General features: G+C 41.7%; 2 protein-coding genes across 4 annotated transcripts in view; one reads left to right on the forward strand and one right to left on the reverse strand.

Annotated features, from left to right (window-relative positions):
* LOC111934588 (uncharacterized) overlaps nt 1–5,785 on the reverse strand; it is a 357,296-nt gene extending 351,511 nt beyond the window's left edge. Inside the window, exons 1-2 of the mRNA XM_086847241.1 lie at nt 5,284–5,785; nt 3,173–3,363 (exon numbers count right to left, since the gene is read on the reverse strand). The gene's annotated coding sequence lies outside the window, so the exon portion shown is untranslated. The remainder of the gene's footprint in view (nt 1–3,172; nt 3,364–5,283) is intronic.
* Nucleotides 5,292–20,491, forward strand: part of LPCAT2 (lysophosphatidylcholine acyltransferase 2) — a 29,481-nt gene continuing 14,281 nt past the window's right edge. Inside the window, exons 1-8 of one of the 3 annotated variants that reach the window (XM_086847237.1) lie at nt 5,301–5,492; nt 8,234–8,377; nt 10,932–11,071; nt 12,093–12,310; nt 13,546–13,658; nt 16,266–16,326; nt 17,372–17,430; nt 18,610–18,644. In XM_086847237.1, the coding sequence (XP_086703363.1) occupies nt 5,373–5,492; nt 8,234–8,377; nt 10,932–11,071; nt 12,093–12,310; nt 13,546–13,658; nt 16,266–16,326; nt 17,372–17,430; nt 18,610–18,644 (890 nt within the window). In that variant the 5' untranslated portion in view covers nt 5,301–5,372. Of the gene's footprint in view, nt 5,493–8,233; nt 8,392–10,931; nt 11,072–12,092; nt 12,311–13,545; nt 13,659–16,265; nt 16,327–17,371; nt 17,431–18,609; nt 18,645–20,491 lie in introns of all 3 variants that reach the window. The other 2 variants (XM_086847236.1, XM_086847235.1) reach the window with 2 other exon arrangements.

Consider the following 20,491-nt stretch of genomic DNA (forward strand, 5'->3'; position numbering starts at 1 on the left):
TGAAAGTGAATGCACAATTGTTGCTGTTCCTAAAGAATCCTGTAGTAAAAACACATCTGTACAATTAATAAACAGAAATTCAGGTTACTAAAAAAGGTAGGTCTGCTGGTTACTGTAATAATCTACAATAATTTTATCAGAAAATGATAAATTTCAAAATCAAAAATAATTCTAATTCAAATCAGAACAAGCAAGATATTTTTCTCTGTAAGCAGGAAGACAGTAATCTAAATCCCACAAAATCACTGCCTAAAGCACTGATGTCAAATGCACAGATTAGCTCAAAGGTGTGTTAACCTTCCCTGATTGCAGCCCCAAAAAATCTTTCAATTTCAAATGGAGCAGGAGGATGAAAAAACCTATTTTTGCCATGCAGAAGATTTGACCTTTTTACTGCAAAGTAAATTATCGATTTATAATCGTGGGTGTAAATACAAATTTATTTGGAGATGCCAATGAGATTTGCAGACATCAGCAGGTGTGTCTTGCTCCAGCACTTCACAGGAGCTCCAAAGGAAACAGGCTAACTCAACACTGGGAAGCCATCACACTTCTACTGAATTATTTTTAGGGAACTTCCTCTTTGTGGTATTCCTTTCTTCCCTGCTGCTCTGCATCCACTCAGGGTGCCACTGCTCATTTCCTTCTCCATCTCCGTCTGCTGTCCCTCTCCTTCACCAAGAGACCACTGAAATCAAGGCAAAAGCCATAAAATGTTCAGGCAAATTCACCACCCTTCACCTGACAAAACTCCAAGGCCGAGGAGCTGTTGTACACCAGGGTTTCCATTTCAACCTTGCCCTAAGGATGGGCATCTACATCATCCCTTCCTTCTACCCCTCCCTTCCTCATGCACCCCTCACTAACTAAATACTCCAAAGGGAACCCTTCCAACCTAAACAACTCTGCAACTGCTCGCTCCCACACACTTCCCTATGTCCCTCATTAGACAGAGTGCCCACCATGCCCTACCAGTTTCCTCTTGGGCTCAGCCTAGGGTGTCACCACATGACCACGGGCTTCCCTGGGCAGGAATGGGCCACTCCTGGCTGCATGCACAGCACACCCTGAGTGTTAATACAGATTCATTCTCGTCTCCTGTCACCACACCTAGTAACAAGATGGCTCTCTCCTGTACATCTGCAACAAAGAAACCTTACCAAAACTCTCTCCTGAGATTATTATCAAAGTATGATATCAAGGAGCCAAGTGTCATTTGATCACAAGTAATAGAGGACCCTCATCCTGAGAAGCAATAATAACACTGCCTTAGAGGAATCCGAGAGCTTCTGTTTGTTTGTGCTGCCTTCCCTAATTTAAAATAAATAAAGCATAAATCCTATCAAAATGGAGACACCACCAAGCCCTACTAGTACAACATAATAACCATTTCCCTGAAAAACTATGTATTAATACCACTTAGCATAATAAATATTTAAAATTATACTGCAGTAAAGAATATAAATTCACCTATGTCCTTCCTCTTCTTAGTAGTGACTGTTAATAAACAGCTTTATAGCTGCTATATTTAAATGCAATTATTTCCATACATTTCTAGCTTAATGAGAAATAATACATATTCATTTCTGCTCATTAACAGTCAGTATATAACTCTTAGCTAATGAACATTCAATTATGTTCTCTGAATACATTGTGGGATAAATTCTCTTTTTGTTGCTCATATCAGTTCACTTCAATTCAGTTGCTGCTAATTAAAATTTTTTTGCCTCATGTAGACAAACCTGGGTTTTTTGGAGTCCCTGGAGACTTTTTTAAGAGTTCTGTTTTATCTTTATGTACAGTCAGCTCTCTAATTAATGCTTTAAATAGGGTAAACTTTACTGAGGCTCCTGGGTTCAGTTCAAAGGGAAAAAAACCCCAGCTGGTAATTTTATATCTCATTCTCACACAAATCACTGGAGTCTGTCTTTTTCTTGTAAATCTACTTTTTTCTTTTGTTTTCAAGTGAATTCAATAATCAGGGAATGTGCCAGTTTGAGAGCACTGGGAGTTGGAGAAGCCCCATCATCAGTCAAGAGCTTTCCTTACCCAGAGGAACAGAAGAGAAATTCTTGTCAAGTTGTCTAGTTCTGCAGCCAGCTCAGGTGAGGAAGGAGGAATCTCCAAGGGGACATACCCAAGGGACTCCCTGAGATAACACCACCTCTATTTTCACTCAGCATCAGCAAGAGTCAATGCTGTGTTTTCCTAAATTGTTACCAGAGCTGGCTCAGCAATCTATCTGCCTGTCTAGGACCAAAAATCCAACCAAGTCCTACCTACTCCACTGAGACTAACACCACACAAACTAAGCATTTACTGAAGTGTCTCCCTTTGCAGAGGTCATTATCAGGTATGACTTGCTAAATGAAGTGATTAGGTTCTTGCCTCTGATTTATTTGCCTTATGTCCATTAAGCATTGCAAAACGAAGGGAATTCAGCAGAAGAAGCTTCAGGGAACTTTCAGCATAAGGTTTTCCTCTTTGGTGTAGCATGCTAGGACTCCATTACCTGCATTTATGGGCTGGCATGGATAACACAGGGACAGCAACTTCTCTCTGACAAAAACAGCTAGAAAAAAACTCTCAAATTGAATGAAGCACTTGAAACTTACCAAGTAAACACTGTGAACCTTATGTGCATCAATGTAAGGAACATAAGACAAACACAAAAAGTCTAACATTTAGGGAAGAAGGGGCAGAGGCAGAGAAACAAATGTCTGTAAGAGAAAACATCTAGAAATACCCAAGAGAAAGATTAGCTTTAGGGGCATTCTATTTAACATTAAATGAAAACTCAAAGATATATCTATCTCAGCACCTGTTTTAGAAGAAAAGAAAAGGTCTGGGTTTGTGTATACATGGATGACCCCCATGTGTGACTGGTTCCATGCATGCAGGTCAGACCTCCTCCAGTCCTCAGGTACCTGAGTGCTGTGAAATGAACAGTCCAGAGCTGCTTTCCTCGCTTGGTCTCGCTTAACCAGTGAATTCTACTGAGGGATGTGCAGAGCTGGATTCTCAGGAGACTGAGATTGATTGACAGAACCCTAGGGGCTTACACACCCACCCTATGTCATCCAGCCCACCACAGTGCTATTTGTGTGGCATGACACTGAGGTTGTGTGGTGCACAGTCAGGGCATAAAGACCTTTGAGTTTACACAGCTTACCAGGATAACGTTGGAAGACTGTCCCAGGTGGAGAAAGACAAACTTCATGTGTCTTGTATTACACTTTTGCCTGCCCTGATCTACTGGAGAGAACAGGCTGTCAGCTGGGCCTAGATGGGCACTTAGAAGGCATTAGCAGGCATTTTTCCAGGAGGGAGGCACAAACCGAACTGGCATTAGGGGACCATGGCCTAGACAGCAGGCAAGAGAGAAAGAAAGCAAAAAAGTCAGAAAACAAGAAAGAAAGCAAGAAATAAGTGTTGAATTGAGAACAGAAACACATGGCCATTACTGCTGTCCTCATACACATTTCCCACAAGCAGGTCACATTTAGTAGCACAGACAGAAACTGGAAAATCAGAATGGCAAGTTGCAAAAAGAAGTTTTTTAGCTGGTCCTTGAGAGGAGCTGTTTTTCTTACAAGCAGTGAACAGATGCTCCCCAACTGCTGTGTGCAGCAGTGTTACACAGCCGGGCCAGGAGATGGCAGATTTTTGTCAGACAACAGCAGGGAGCAGGTCAAACACGGCAGGTTTTCAATTTCTGCATCAAAAATGTCTGTGTACACATGTTCTTATAAAAGTAAAACAACAGCCCTGATCAAAAGAATTAAACAGACGAGTATTAAAAAGGCCACCTTCTTTTAGCCTCTGGTTCAGATGAGGAATTACTGACAGAAGAGTTACCAAAAAAAATGTTTGCAAATGTTTCATATTATGCAGTATATGCTTTTGCCTACTGCACATTTTAAGATAAGAAGATAAGTTAGAGTATATTTTTTTTAAAGTGAGGATGAGAGTGATAGAGGTATAATTGATCTTTCTCCTCTGGAGTTCCCCCCAACCCTGCTTTCTGTGGTGATTGTGCTGATCCAATTCATTCACAGCTCTCAGCTTTTTCAGAGGACAGTGCTGGTTTCAAGGACTGGCAATCACAGGGAAATCCTGGAAACCAGCCAAGGGAAATCCTACACTCATCAAGCTTCCATTATAGGCAGGCTTCAGTTAGACCAAATATATTATTATGACTACTCCTTAAGCACCTGCAGTTGCAAAACACAAATAATAATTTTATAATAATTAAGTTTTGTGAATGCTGATGGTATCTTTGTGGAAGCAGAGACGTCAAAGTGGGAGCTGAATTATGAGATGTTTATAATTAGTTTCATTATAGCAACATGAAGAGTCTGGCAACATACAGACAACTGTTGTGCCAGGAAGTACCAATATTTTTGTGTGAAGGAGAAATTGGGAAAACACCATAGCAAAACGAAGTGTTTGAACCAATGTCACGCAAGAAGCCAGCGGCCTGAGCCCAGCGCTGGCTGCACCCAGACTGGTGGCTCAACCCCACCACTGGACCGGATTCCTGAGAGAACCCAAAAGCCTGCTTCCTAAATGTGGAACTTCCTCTTGGGTTGAAAGCAGCAGCAGCCAGGCAGGCGGGCAGAAGGTGCCTGAGGCCGGTGTTTTACCGCACCTCCGGCCCTGCAGAGCCGCTCCTGGCGCACCCCTCAGGGCATCCAGGGCAGGCACCGCACGGGCGGCATCCAGCACGCCGAGAAAGGCGGCAGAGGATCTGTAGACCTCTCGTGCTCAAGAACCGGAATCACTGTACCCGCCTTTCGCAGTGGTGAAAATGCACCATTCTCCTAGAAACGACCTCTGCCGTGTGCCAGACCACGCTGGCCCCTGTCCTCTCTCAGATAATGGCCCGCGTGGATCCCAGTGCTTATGAACATCGACCTGGATCGCGGCTCAGCTGCGCTGCCTGCAGCGCTCACCGCGCTGGCCAGCGGGGCAGGGCACGGCCGGGGCTGAGGGAACGCGGATCCCAGCGGGGCAGGGCACGGCCGGGGCTGAGGGAACGCGGATCCCAGCGGGGCAGGGCACGGCCGGGGCTGAGGGAACGCGGATCCCAGCGGGGCAGGGCACGGCCGGGGCTGAGGGAACGCGGATCCCAGCGGGGCAGGGCACGGCCGGGGCTGAGGGAACGCGGATCCCAGCGGGGCAGGGCACGGCCGGGGCTGAGGGAACGCGGATCCCAGCGGGGCAGGGCACGGCCGGGGCTGCGGGGACACGGATCCCAGCACTGCCACCGCCCGCCCTCACCTGCCCGAGGCGGAGCTCCCGCGGTGGGCAGGGCCGGCCGGAGACACTGGCCCCGGGCTCCGCCGCCGGCTTATGCGCAGCCGCCGGGGATGGCTGCGGCGATGGCGCCGCGGGTGCTGCCGCTGCCCAGGCAGCAATCCTTCAGCCCTCCCACCGTACTCAACCCCTTCGTGCACCCGGGCCGCCTCAGCGCCGGCAACAAGCTGCGGGTAAGGCTGGGGTGCGGGCGGGAGAGGCCTCCGGGGCCGGGCCGCACTGCCCCGGGCTGGGATGCGCACGGGAGCGGGGCGGCGGGGCGGGCTCGGCTCAGCCCCGGCTCGGCTCAGCCCGGCGCGGCTGTGAACCAGCGCTCCGTGCCGCGCCCCGGACCGCTGCGGGGCTGCCAGCCGTGCGGGCTGGGGGGGCACTGGTCGCTTACGAGCCCCCTTGCCAGGGCAGAGCGCCGTGTGAGCGAGCGAGGTTTGAAAGTGCCGCCGGCAGCCGGGGCTGCGGGGCCCGGCCTGCCAGTGCCGCCCGTGCCCCGCGCCGCGCCCGCAGGGGAGCGGAACAGCCCCGGCTCTGGTTCACATCTACAGCTCCTGGCTTTGCCGGGAACAGGCTGCTGGTGAGAACATTTCCTTCCCCTGTACGGCATAGTTTGCTTCCTGATGTAATCTAGGGAGCAAAAGCACGAGGAAGTTATGTAAACGACGAAAGATGCAAGCATAAAAAAGTCACTGTTTTTGAAATTAAATTCTTCAACCTTTCAGAGTCCACAAGCTGCATGCTTGCTCAACGCATACGAAGAGGCTCACTGGCTTAAAACTTAAAACTTTTAACACAAGATTTAAAACAAGCTTTTGGAAATATCTGCGCAATCGTTGCTGATAACACATCACTCCTAGAGAAAACAGGGGTTTAATTCAAGAGTTAAATACTACCCATCGATCAGTCATGTCAGATGCCTCAGCTCTAGAGTTAAGATGTCAGCTTCTCTCTGATATGAAAAGCTAAAACAGATGATAACTTTTTCAGTCATGCTGTTTCAGATGCTTAACTGGCTTTAGGCTGACTTTAAGCCTGGGTTGGGAAGGGGGAAGTGAATCTCTTGGCTCCATATTGCAGGATGTACAACAAAAAATGGTACCCCCACTGCGTTACTGGGTCTCACTGGGTAAATTCAATCAGGCCTCTGAGCTGAGTGCTGTCCCAGTATCACTTGTGTACAAGCACACACAAGACTTACAGGACACAACTTAAAAATATTTGTTTTTTAAAAACATTCTTTAAAAATCAGCTGATGAATCAAACATGAATATATGATTGAGGACAATGAGGACATCAGTGTGTGGGTGAAGTTACAGTGTTTTCTGCTGATGACTATAAAAACCTGAAGCTGACATACAACTAAATATTTTATGTTTCATATAGATCTTCCTGAAGTTATAAACAATGTTTGCCCTGAAGGTAGCTGGATAGAGGAAACATGAGAAACCTAGAAAACAATTTCAAGTCATTTTATCCCATATGTTTTACTAGCAGCCTGGAACACATTTCAAGTGCATCTGAATCAGTAGCTTTAGGCACTAAGAACCCTGAGGAAACCAGTTACTTAATGAGGTTCCAGAAGTGGACAGCTTTCTGTGCTGGCTGTCCTTTCTGGAGGATACACAGACTACTTTCAAGAGCTTGCATTTTTAAGTTACTCCATAATGCACCTGGAAGGAAAAGCACCCATCTGAGTTAGGGCCTGGTGCTAGTGAGCTGAGGAGCAAAACAGTCACAGAATTGTAAAGCAGAAAAACACACTAGAGAGAACCCTTTTTGTGTTGCACTTTGCTCCTTTCTGTTCTTTTTCCCCTATCGTCTTAATGACTGGGATATTTCCTTCTGATTGCTTTGTCCTGTAGACCTCTGCTCCTTTCTTGCTCAGCACTGCCAGTCAGACCTGCTGGGGATCAAGGCCTTACCAGATACTGTTACTATAAAGTTCAGAAAAGGGAAGTCTCCCTTATCTTTCCATTCATGTCAAGTGTAGTGTTTCTCCATTCTTTTATGTTAAGGATAGCCGTGTTATGTCTCCCCATTCTGTGCTATTTCTTTAATGTACACCAGTACAGACATACAATTTCAAAACTCTCTTTCTTTGCAAGTCCACAGCAGAACTTCCATATGTTGGTGACCTGAATGTAAAGGCTACTGTGTGCCTGATGAATGGAGCTTGAAAGTGAGACAGGGTAGCTGTTTGCGTTTCATTAAGTTTCAAATATAAAAGCAGACAGACTGAAAAGTGGAGTGAGAAGATGTTACCATTTCTTGCCATTCCTTGTTAATAGTTTACAAGGTACCCTTTATTTGTCATTTTTATTTGTCATTCTTTAGAATGTGCGAAGCAAGGAGCAGTTGGACTGTGCTAAACATCTCCATGTGCCAAACAGTTTTAAAACTTCAAATACTTCTGGTTTCCATCCTCAGACTGGTGTTGGCTGCAATTCATTGTTGGGATTTTTTCTAGGTTTTAGTTTTAGTTATTTTGTTCCTGATTGCTCACTTGCTGTCTTAACTTCTGAACTGCAAATGCAAAGCACAAATTCTAGTTAAGTCATTACTGGATTCTGATTTATTCAGAAGAGATGCTCAGTGCACTTCTGCATTGGTGAGCTATGTAATACCACAACCAGCATGCTAAAAGCAGTATTTTTGGAAGCAAGCAGCTAGACTGCCTGGCAGAGCTGTGACATCCTCTGGATGCTCATGGAACACCATCTTGCCCTGTGTGTACTGCTGTGGGGAGCAATCCATCTGATCACAGCTTCAGATGTCAAAAGTACTTCAGTGGGAGTTGGGCATTATCCTGGTCCCCAGCCTGCTCTGCTGCTGCTTCCTAGGTAACTTGACAGCAGCTAAAGTTGAACAGAATTTCATATGGAGTTCTGTGGCTTGCTGATAGACCTGCTTTTCTGCTTTCCAGGTTCCTACCATCAGTGGAGGTATAATCCCATGTATTGGTCAAGGATCAGTCAGCTATGGGAGTACCTGGACTGCCAGGACTGCTGCGGTGACAGGATTTGCAGTTACTGCAGACACAGTGAACAGAAAGTACATGGGTGATTCAGTATGTGGGAAAAGGTTCTTTGGATGACTCAGAATAATTCTGTCTTGGTGATTACTGCACAAAAGCTGGAATGGCTCTGATGCTACTGAGTAGTAACTAAACTTTGTATTTTTCTCTGTAGGTTTTTATCCTATGCTTTCTCATTTCTAGTCTACCTTGACCTTTTTCTTTTCTGTCCTTTTCTTGCCCTACTCTGCAGCTGATGGAGCAGAAACCAACTCTGCCTCATTACACAGTGACCTAGAAAGCCAATAGCTTGCATCAGCAAATCAGTACCACCTGTGCATCTGCCTAAAATAGATTAATGAATTTATTAAAGTTTTGAAGAAGGGATTGTTTTGCTTTTGCTGTTGCATCCTTTATTTTTCATTTTAGGTCAGTACATATATATTCTTTATTGCATGAAGAAAAATATTATTTTAAGTTAAACCATATTGATTATGCTTACACTGCCCATTTTGGATAACTGAATGCAGCTGAAATGGACTATAGATCATAGTAAAAGAGGATGCATACAGAGAAGAAAAACAAAAAAAAAAACACAATCTAATTTTGGGAGACAAGCCAGGAGTCTTTGTTGGTTTATTTTCCTATTTGACTTTTTCAGATTTGCCACAACTGGCACCAGAGTGAGTGGGAGCAATAGACCTTTAGGGTCAAACCTGTCATGCTCATTTCTGTGATCCGGAGCGTTTCTTTACCTGTTGTCCATAAAATTATGGTTAAAACTCCTTAGCTAGTTACACAGAAGTGTTAAGTAAAAGAAAGAAATTATCAGACCTAAGAATTCAAGTCTCTCCTGGACACACATTGTATGTCAGTGCTTGCAGAACATAAACATCAACACAGTGTCCCTGCTTATAATGTTTATCTTAATTTGCTCTGTGTATCCACTGTCATGTTTGGTCTGTTGTCACTGTGCCTGTGGTAGCACAGAAGCAAGTCCTGAAGGCCCCACATTCATCTTAATCCTCATCAGTGTCAGAGGGTTTAGAGCCAGATGGCAGAGCCTCTCTTGAATATTGACAAGAGTTGGGTAAGAGGACATTACATGAACATGGGAGGGATTTGGTGGGAGGAAAAGGCATGTGTTGGTAAAAGGAAAATTAGGAGCAACTGACTGTGTCAAAAAATTGGATAAACGATACACTATTAGATTATTTTCAAATAATATATGCTACTTTATTAATAAAAAAATTATTATTTTATTTGCTTATATTCAAATATCTACTCTTGTTCCTTTTTAAAGAGAAGAGGTGAATTAAAATGATATTAATAATCACAGCTCTAGGAGGTTGCAAACTATTTTATAACTCTGACTTACAAAAATCATTGCTTTTTCTGTATAGTAAGAGGCCATTATTAAAGAGCTGACTAGAAGGGGTAGATTTTGAGAGAGGAACACTGCTGTTCAGTTCTAGATTTTCTTAAAAACCAGTGAAGCACAAAAGTAAGCTCCCAAAAGTAAAACTCTTAGCTCTACTTCGGTAACTTCTCCGATGCACTTGAACTGGTGGAGCTGTCAGTCTAGTCTGTGATACACTCTCAGGTAAGTTTTGAGGAACTTGAAGAAACAGCCCAAGTTTAAAACAAAATCACTGTTACGGTTCTTTTGGGGTGTATTTTGTGCATAGGTTTGATACAAGCTGATCCTCATCAGTGAGTGTCACTGAGCTGTGTTAGTACCAAAGGGAGTTGAACCCTTTACTGGTTTCCCAGGAATGTTTGGCTCTGTCCTGCTCACACAGCTCACCTGTCTGCCAGCCCCAGCCTTGCTCAATCTGCACAGTGCTTGTTGCACCATAAAGGCCAACCTTCAGGATACAGTTTCTAACCTAATGTGCTGGGGTAAAACAATTAAGAATTTCTTCCTGCCCTGCCCCTGTACCAGAGGTGCCTGTGGTATGTGCCATACACCCATTTCCTGGAGCTATGCATGAAAATACACAAGCTAAAGCTTCCTTTGGGAGGGGTGGGGATGATGTTTTAGGATTATTTGCAATCCGGGCAACTAAAACCTTGGTTTTGCTTAAGTCCCAATGGGGGAAATGACATTGTGTTGTGTGTGCACAGCTCCCTGGAGCAGTAGTGAGGATCACTTGTGACTCAACACAAGATTTGTCATTTGAAAGGGCAACAGTACAATTAATCATCTTAATGATCTCACTTGACTTCTAGATAGGCAGCTAGTGATAGAAAGCTCTGTAGTAGAGCTATGTGTCAGCTGGGCAGACTCCTCTGAGCTGGCTGTGTGCTGCAGACCAGGACCAAATATAAACTGGAGCCGGCAAACTTAGTTAACCCTCTGTGTCTAGCTACATCCGAGCCAAAAATGTAAATTCTGGGGTATTTCAGTTCTTCCTGAAATGGGAACTCAAAAGTGAAAATTAAATACCATAAATTACTTCCCAAAAAAGCTGGAGTCATTCAAGCTTTCCTTATTCAATCACAAAGCAATAATGGTAATACTTTAAAATGTTTGTAAAGTAACTACACAGATAGCAGAGACATTTCTATTGATGCCATTTCTTAAGATTTTTCATCTCTTTTCCAGACTGCTCTCCAGGGGATTGTTTTGCTTCCCCTCCGTGTCATATGCATCACATTCCTTTTACTGCTAGCTTGGCTGTCTGCATCAATTGCAACTTTCTGTCAGCCTGGAAGAGGATTTCTGCCACTGAAAGGATGGAGAAGGTGAAAAAGTGACCAATATTTGTGAAAACTAAGGGGGTTTTTTCCTAATAACACACACCTGGGGTTTAAAGTTTTTTTCTCCCTTTCACTACACCTTTTGATTAAAGAGGATTCCTCAGTTTTACCCATTTATATGAAGCAGGAGTGTAATGTGTGAATTTTACAATAGTGGACCTTTTTAAATAGGTAGATTTTCAGTTGTCTTGAGGCAAAAAAAAAATATATATAAAAATATTTATAGACTATCTCTAAGCCAAGATTTACTTCAGTAATAATCCTAACAGGAATATTTGAGAAAATAAATTCATTAAGTATTTTGTAACATGACATGGGCTGAGCTCCTGTGTAGCCTTTGTCATTTCTGTGATTCTATGACAAAATTAGCTTTGACAGCTCCTTTCAGCTGCATTGCCCTTGAAGTGGTATTTCACAGCTGCTTCTGTGGGTTCTGGGTTTCGCTCACTCACTTCTGACCTCAAAGTACTGAAGTTCCCTTCTAGCCGCAATGCACTGCAGCTGCAGGAGGAGGAGGAGACAGGAGAGGTGAATTCTAACAAGATCAAAAGGTTAGGGAGAGTCACGCAGAAAGGAACGTGTCCCCTACTGTGGGAGCACGTCGCAGTAAGTAAACACTGCCATTTAATCTTTCTTGTTTAAAACTGATAGTAAAAAACCAGTATCAGTTACATAAATTCTTACAGAAAAGACAGTAAATCTGCTAATTACTCCCCTCACAATAGTGTTATGATACAATGCCATAAAATGTACCACGAGAAATAGTGTACCTGGGACAAGGGTTTCACAGGGTGCTGTACATTGCATTACCTTCCATCAGGAAAAGGTGATGTCCCCTTACTTACTTCCCCTTTAGCCCTACATTCTGCTGGTGAGTAGCATTGCTACCCTGTGTGGGGCCCCATTGCTGGTTAGAACTGGGAAATCTGTTAGGGGCTTTTCTTTTGAAGTACAAAATAAGTACTGACTGTAAGCTGGATGATGTTTTTGTGTTTCTGTTAACAAGGAGGATGATCCAGACAGCCCTCTCTGGCCTGACTCGTACTGCGTACTTGGTGATGGGATTCCAAGTTAAAGTGAAAGGGAAGGTAGCGAGTCTACCAGAAGCCCCAATCTTTGTTGCAGCCCCTCATTCAAGCTTTTTTGATGCCATTATTTGTGCCCTGACTGGAATGCCATCAATAGTGACTAGAGCAGAGAATTTATCAACTCCAGTTTTTGGCAGTAAGTATTTATGAAAAAAATTTGAATGTTACAAGTCAACAACTCAACACTGGGCCAAAAATTTTATCTCCTAAAGTGATTTAAGGGGAGACTTTTATTTTTTTTAGCTTCCAAAGATACTGACAGATTATTTCCAATGAAATCACTATGACACGTTATATTTGTGAATTGGTAAAAATGCCTAGAAATTATGCTGGTTTTTTCCAGGTATGAAATACAATATCATTTTGAACTTATTTTTTAGTGAAAACATGCTTTGCTGCTGCTTAGGTTGGAAGCTTTCTCTTTAATTCTCCCAGTAGGAGCTCAAAAAATCTGTTCCAGTGCTGTCTTAACAGTGTGGCCCACAAATGTGAGTGAAGGTTATTTCAAAACAGACCCAAACTACAGTAGTCTGGAAAATACCACATTTATAAGATTAAACTTGCAGGCACTGTTATGGATTTTTTTAATGGGAGGAAGACCAGGAAGGAATAAAAGAGTTACTCAAAAAGGAAATGCAGGGAATGGAAAAGATCAGATGAGTCATGCTTCTATTATTTTCTCCTCCTTCTGGCACAAAAAGAATCCCCATTTGCATTATTGCTAGAATCAGCTGTAGACTTTCTGCTAGCTATACAGTAACTCAGAACTAAACACAGTAGGCAACACAGCAAAGTGGTTTTGTGGAAAAGAGATGAACAGAGAATATATTGATTTTAGCTTAAAAGCACAGGATTGGGACAGAAAAGATAATTCTTCGCCAGGTTTCTCATCACAAAGGTCCACGCATTCTAATGTAGACTTCTGATTAAATGAGGGTTTTTTTCCTGTAATTTACATTGAAGCCATGCATGCTTTGTAATGGAAAAGGGAAGGCTAAAACTATATTTTGGATGCAGTCTGCACAAGTTAGGCCTGAGCGTGGCCCATGAACAGACTCAGTCAGGTCACTCTCTTAGAATTGTGTGGAAATGCTTAGTGAAAAGTAACAGAATGTATTTGGGTGAATTTTGCATGTTTATATCTACTGTAAAGCTCCTCAGCTGGCAGGCTGGGTATGTCTTCTGTGTCTTCCCATTTTGCAGAAAGAGAATAAAGAGATAAGTAACACTCTTACCAATTTAGTCTGAAAGTTGTTTGTGTGGAGTCTGTCTCCTAGTGTACAAATAACAAGTTTTTGCTATTAGGAAGCCTTGAACCCCATGTGTTTTCTAAGCACTAGTATAAGGCAATTTTTTTTATCTGTTTCACAGCAATTTTAAGTTCCCTGCAGCCTGTAGCAGTTTCTCGTCAAGACCCTGATTCACGGAAGAACACAGTTGCTGAGATAACTAGGCGGGCATTATCAAGAGGCCAGTGGCCACAGGTAATAAATACACTACTAACATCTCTTCTGTGGTGTATTCCTATTCCCTGTTCATTGTGCATCACAGTGTCACAAGTGACCAGCTGGATAGATTTCTTAAAGTGTACAGAAATTAAGTCAGCTCTCAGGTATATGACTGGGTTAAGGAGGGAAAAATCTGGTGTCCAGAAGGAGTTCTTTTGTGACAGATGGATCAGTTAAATCCAGCCAGTACCAATTGTTGCAAATGCAGATGTCTCTTGACTGTCTCTTTTCCCTTTTCAAGTCTTAACATGCTGACTTCAGTGTAGCAGATGAATTGCATTGGTATGTGTGGATCAGTATTCTGAAGCTAGACTGTACAGCTGTGCTCACACCAGGTGGAGGATGAGCAGTTGATGAGATGGCTAAACCAGAATGTCCAAGATCAGTACAAACAGTACTTTAGCTCAAAACCTTAGTTTCTCATGTAGGGTATAGACAAGGTGGAGCTCAGTTCACTCTTCAGATTAATAATGCACTAAATCCAATATTTTCAGATTGATCTGAACTGTGAAAGTATTTTGACATGGAAGCAGCACTGCTTCTGCAGTGTTTCCGTGGTCATTGCTCAGCAGCAAGCTGCTGTTCTGCGTCCATCTCGATGAGCTAATGGGCCAGGGGCTGATCAGGACAGAGGAGAGTGTTAAGGCAACAGCTCTGCTGCTTATATGAAAAGCAGAGGCCTGGGATGGAAATCCACATCCTGTGAAAGAAGGAAGACTGGGAGTAGTTGTGCATCTATTGACATCTCATTTGGGAGTTTCTTTCTGCTTTCTTCTTGTTGCACTGACTCTGGTCTCACATTGCCTTCAGATACTATGAGTACAATGTCATTGCCATGCTGCTGGACAAATCCAGTCAGTGATAATACAAGACCTTTCTCCAAACATCTCCTGGGCAGATTTGAGTATAAACTCTTGCTTTGTGTTTTGAATTCCCTCTTGACTTGTTTACTTGGGGGTTAATTTACTTAAAATAGTTCAGTAGCTGAAATCATGATGTCTCTTGAGTCATAGTTGAATACCCCCTAAATGACTAAGAAAAATTAACTTTCCCTTCACTTTTGTTCCACTGAGGAACAAATTTAATTTTTGAAGAAAATTAAGAGGTAAGTGAGGATTATAGACTTCAGTAGGAGGTTTCTGTGACAGCTAGACCTGCTGTTTACTGCTCTACTTTTTGAACAGTCTATGGAAACAGACGATTCAAGTAGGGAAGACCAACACTTGCCATTTTTTTTGTAATGACATTATTTCATACATTTTTACTTCATAAGTACCTTTCTTAAAGCTTTTTTAACATTTAGGGTCCTTTGAGTCATTAATGTATTTTTCTATGCTAAATAATTTTAGAGCCTCCATTATTTTTTAAAATTTGTCAGTTAAATGTGCACATGCCAATTTTTTTTTAATACTGGGCTTACATACTACACTGGTAGTTATGATTTGCTAAACTGTTATGGATGAATGTCCTGGTAGACCTGATCTCTGCTGAAAGCAGCATGAGGAGGAAAGGGAAATGGGCTCCTTCACTAGTGCTTCACTTGGGCTGAAACCTAGATATGTACTGTGGCATAAATAGATTATGAGTCAAGTAATCTGGGAATCTCCAAGACTGAGTCAGCTGTACAACTGGGGGTATCACTGGGTGATTCCTAGTCCTGTGCCCTAGCCACAGTTTCTGATTACCGGATGTGTTGTGGAGGACTGGCTGTAACTTGCTGTGTGCAGTTGCCTCTGTCATACCCTTGAACAGTGTGTGTCCCTTGGGTGTGACCTACTGAGGCCTCTAACAGCTAGCCTTGAGCTGTTCATTCAGACTCAAGTGGGAGCACACCTTGAACTTGATCCAGACCATTTGGTGCCGTGGTGTTTTTAGAATGCTGCTTGTGATCCTGTGGTGTTATGAGAAACACAAAGCTTGTGTTCCATAGGGCGCTGGATTCGGTGTGTCACACTGCAGTTCACAGTGCACTTACTGTACTCTCTCAGACACTAATTCAGAAACCTTTTGGCTGTTGATGTGTCTGAGTCACTGGGGACCAGAGGCTGCTGTGGTGTGTGATGCCTTCAGAGCTCTGCTCACAGCACATGCCTTCTCTGCCTTTTGCTCTGCTGCTCAAGTTGTGATCTCATCAGAGCCGGCATCTCACTGATAGTATCTCTGCCTGTAAATGCCCAAGTACCTCATTCACTTCCTTTCTGCCCAGACTCCTATATTTATACACCCAGCAGCTCAATAAGGAACTGCTGTCAGAGGAACAATTCTATTATTACCAACACTAAAATTACAAGTGAAACACTTAAAGCCTTTTGTACCATATTTCTGAACTGATAAGGAGCTCTTTCCCCAGAGCTCCTTTCTTAGAAAGTATTGGTTTACAAATCAAGATGAACCAGATTAATAATATTGTGAGCATCTTTCATGAATATGTTTGTTTCCTTTGGAAATAGTAATGATATAAAATACAGTACAACAGGTCACAGAGCTTGTATAATGTCAGCTTGTGCATAACAGATACTAAAGTATAATCCTTTTATGAAATATATGTGTGCATATATATTTTTCTCTCTCTTTAAATCCAAGATACTGATTTTCCCAGAAGGCACCTGCACAAACCGATCCTGCCTAATAACATTTAAACAAGGTGAGAGATTTTATCCCATTGTTGTTGGAAAAAAATATGTGATATTAATTTGATAGTTGTAGTAAGGATTGAACTTGTGAAGGTACATCATCCACAACAGCACTGTAGGAATCCCTTACATTATTAAGGTTTCAGTGGCACTAAACCCACTTTTATATACTAGTCAGCTTACTTCTCTGGTTTGTGCTATTGTGTGGAATGCAAAATATCTGTGACGTATTTTGTTAGTTAGTTGGGGGATTTTTCTGGGTACAATTTTAATCTAATTTATTTACTCAGAAACTCAACTGTGATTGTTATGAGATGAATGTATGAACTTACTCAAATGATGTTCTTTTATCTCAGCTAACAGTTGGACTGTCTTAGATTCCTGTAAATTTTGCCATACAAGACTTAGTAACCAAGTTACAAAATGTCATTGTGAAATGCTTAGCAAGCCAGGAAAACAAATAATTTTTAAGACAGAAACATACTTCACTGCATTACTGATCATTAGATTGTTGTCCTGCCCTTAAGTTAAGAAAGCAGAGCAACCTGACACTTTTTTACAGTGTTTTTAAAACCTAACTATTTTACAGTGTCTTGGGTAGAAGTGTTACAAAACCATTACTACATGCCCAGATCCATATCTCGTGTGATGATAGATCACAGAGTGATTCAGTACATGCTCAGAAGTCTTGTGAGCATCTCATCCTTTGAAATTAATGCCCTTTAGTGGGGAGATAATGCACAGAAAATGAGCTTGAACAGTCCAGGGATCTTAGGCAGCTTTCTCATTGAGATGGAGCCAAACCCTTTTATGTCCTGACATATTGCTGGTTGTGATGATGATTTAAAAACAAATAAAAAACAAAACCCAACCTACAATATATATAAAACCCAAATCAAACAACAAACAAAAAACTGAAGTAGAGCACTTCTCCTTCTCCTTGCGTTTTTAAAAATGTCTCCTTCCAGGTACTGTTGTCTGAAATAAATCACTTTAAATCTCCCAATTGCTATATTAAGCTTAGTTGTAACAATTAGTTCTAATTTGTGGCTGCAGGTGCCTTTGTTCCACGAGTCCCTGTCCAACCTGTTTTACTCCGATACCCCAACAAGCTGGTGAGCAGAACATTCTTCTGTTACTAACTAATAATTCAGAAGGCAAAACCTGACCTAAGTGCTACATACAATAATACTTTGCGTAGTCACTGAAGAATATGTTGTTCCAAGCTTTAGCACTGAAGAGCTCCTGGAAGCAGCCAGGCTTGCCAAGTGTCACCATGGTGTAATTGCTATTCTGACCATGCAAAGTTTCTGCTGGGCTTCTTAGCTAAAGAGGGGAGACAGGAAATTATTGTGGCGGAAGTTGGAGACTTCCTGCAGTGCCACAGAGCCTGTACTTTGAAGTCTAAAATGGTCACAACTTCCCTATTAGTCATCACTTTTTGGTTAACCTCAATATAGCCTTTCTGCAAAGGAACTTGCAAAGTTTCTGAGCAGAAGCAAAGCTGAGCCATGTAGTACATCCAGCACCCCTCCTCAGGAGAGCAGCTTTGCGGATGTTCTTTCCATGCAGCATTCCTTGTGCAGCTCCACTTTACTCCAGCTGTAAGGCTGGGACCATTTCAACTATTTTAAAATTTCCTGGTCATCCAACAAATCCAGAAAAGACCAAACTTTCACTTCCTAATGTTTTGTTAAGATTAAAAATGTGGTTGTTGTTGTTGTTATTTGGAAAGACTCCTTTGTGTATCCTTTTACAAATGAATGTCAATAGTGACATTCAAGGGGATTGGTATTGCTAGATTGGTATTTCACTGATAAGATTTAAGGATCTGCCAGTACACATTGTAAAAGAAGTAATAAACATAGAGGAAAAAAAGAAAAACAAAATATCAAAGAAAAAGCATGATGAATTATGCAGAAATGTCCTTAAAAGCTAAATGAGACATATTTATGAGAATGCCTCTCCAAAGAGACTAGTAAGGCTCACTGACAAAATCTTACTAATTTTTCTTTTCCCTACTTCTGTTGTATAAATCAGAGTGAATGATTTACTATATATAACTGATTGTAAATGTTATTCCCAATTGTTTATAAATGTCTGCCATGCTTATTTCCAAATTTTTAAGGCAGGGAATCCTATTTGCCTTAGCACCTTTATTTATTTTCACTACAGGCCTATAAAATCATCATCCACTTTTACTAAACTTGTGCCTGTTTTGAATTGTAATTTATATGCTCACTAACTTTCATCTGGTTTTGTCATACATTTCTGTGTTTTATTTTTTTCCTTAGGATACTGTGACCTGGACATGGCAGGGCTATTCATTGTAAGTTTCTTAATCATACTGAAAATTACATACAGAAGTTTTTCTCCTGTTGCTAAACAGTCTGCCAAGGAGATTCCACTAAGCCAAGACACATGTTCTTCTAGATCTGTTTTTATGAGGGGGAAATACCTGGAGATAATGCTGTCATGCAGTAGATTTCGTGTCAGAATGGCTAGAGAAAGGGGATTAGCAAAGGAAAATATTATTTCCAGTTCTGTCACTCTTTTTTTTTTTTTCCATTTTCTCCTGTTTTGCACATTACACTAGAACAAAGGAAAGTATTCAAGAACCTTCACAACTGCACTGAAAATACTTTTCACTTTACAGACATTCATTAAAATGTGCATTTTCAGGATCCATCTGTCACATTTTTATGTGGAATATGTAGTGTATCTAGGTACAGTAGTCCTGATTTACTATCTAACATTTGTAAGACAGCTAATTTTGAAACAGACTTGGACTAGTGGAGCAGATCATAAGTACATTTTAAGCTATCTTTATAAATATATATATATTTATATATAAATATATGTATTATTTCAACATATATAATCCTAACATCTGGACACTTAGACAAGTCAACATGATGAAAATGTCCATTTCGATTTCCCAAGATTTTTTTCTGTTACTACTATTGCTGATACATTTATCAGCATACTGAGACTAATTAACATTGCAAATCCAATACATACTACAGATGTCCTCTATGGAGGGTTTACACTGGAAGATTAAAATAGAGCTGTATCTTCAGTTATGATAGATGCAGTAGGAATAGGCAAAGAAAGAAATGAAATCAGAGGATTCCCATGGAAGGGAGGAGGCTGCCCATTCACTCAGAATGGAGAAATGCTCTAAGCCTGGTAGCTGGGTATGGTGAAGGCCCAAATCAGAATCTGTGAGCAGGTGAAAGGAGCTGCTTAGAAAAATCATGAGGATAGAGAAGAATCCATAGATGCTTAACAAAACTAACTGGAACCAGAAGAATATTCCCTGCACAAACATGCAGATCACAAAATGCAGAACTGTCTCACTTTGTGAAACTTCCTGGATATTGCAGCCAGGACGGGACAGTACCAGTCTCCTGCTCAGAAACCTCCTGACACAGTTCCTGCTTTCACTTACTACTTCTCTCTTACTTTTGTGCCTTGCTGGGAGGTATACCTGCTATGTTAGAAAATGGAGTATTTAGAGTGGATTTGTGCAGAAGATAGACAGGATCCCATAGGTTCTCTTGCCTTTTCCCTTTTTTATTTTGTCCAAAACAAGAACAGAGAAAGACTGCTTGAAAATTTTCTATTATAATGCATCTGCTTTAAAGATCAAATGTGCATTTCTGCTTCAAAATCACAGTGCAAAGAGCAAATCAGAGGTAGAAATGACTGTGCTTATCTTCTTCAGCAGTTTCCTCCTCCCTCTAGCTTATCTGTTGATCCTAAAATTGTGACTTTTTAAAGAAGTCCTGACCCTACTGGCGCTTCATTAACACATCTCTGTAAATGTTACTATAATTTGAAAAATGACTAGAAAATACTAACAAATCCAGTTCTGCATAAGGAAGTTTCTGGTCCTAAATTGCAGCTGAGAGAATAAAAGATAAAATAAAGAGAGAACTACTCTACTTCTACTTCTCAGAATCAAAGCTCTTAAAGCTTAAAATCCAGTATCCATTTTAGTGGCCAAAGAGCTGTGCAGAATTGTTAATGTGCATGAGAGCAGACAATTGCTTGCCCTGTGAGCAAGCAGCAGCTATATGCTGAAGCCCTGTTAGAAAATATGTGAAAAGTAACATTTTAGGAAACTTCACTGCAAGGTACATAAAAACCTTGCCTAATACTGCCTTTTGGTTT

Source organism: Cyanistes caeruleus, chromosome 12 (genome assembly GCF_971803275.1).
Source record: "Cyanistes caeruleus chromosome 12, bCyaCae1.hap1.1, whole genome shotgun sequence".
Lineage (NCBI taxonomy): Eukaryota > Metazoa > Chordata > Aves > Passeriformes > Paridae > Cyanistes > Cyanistes caeruleus.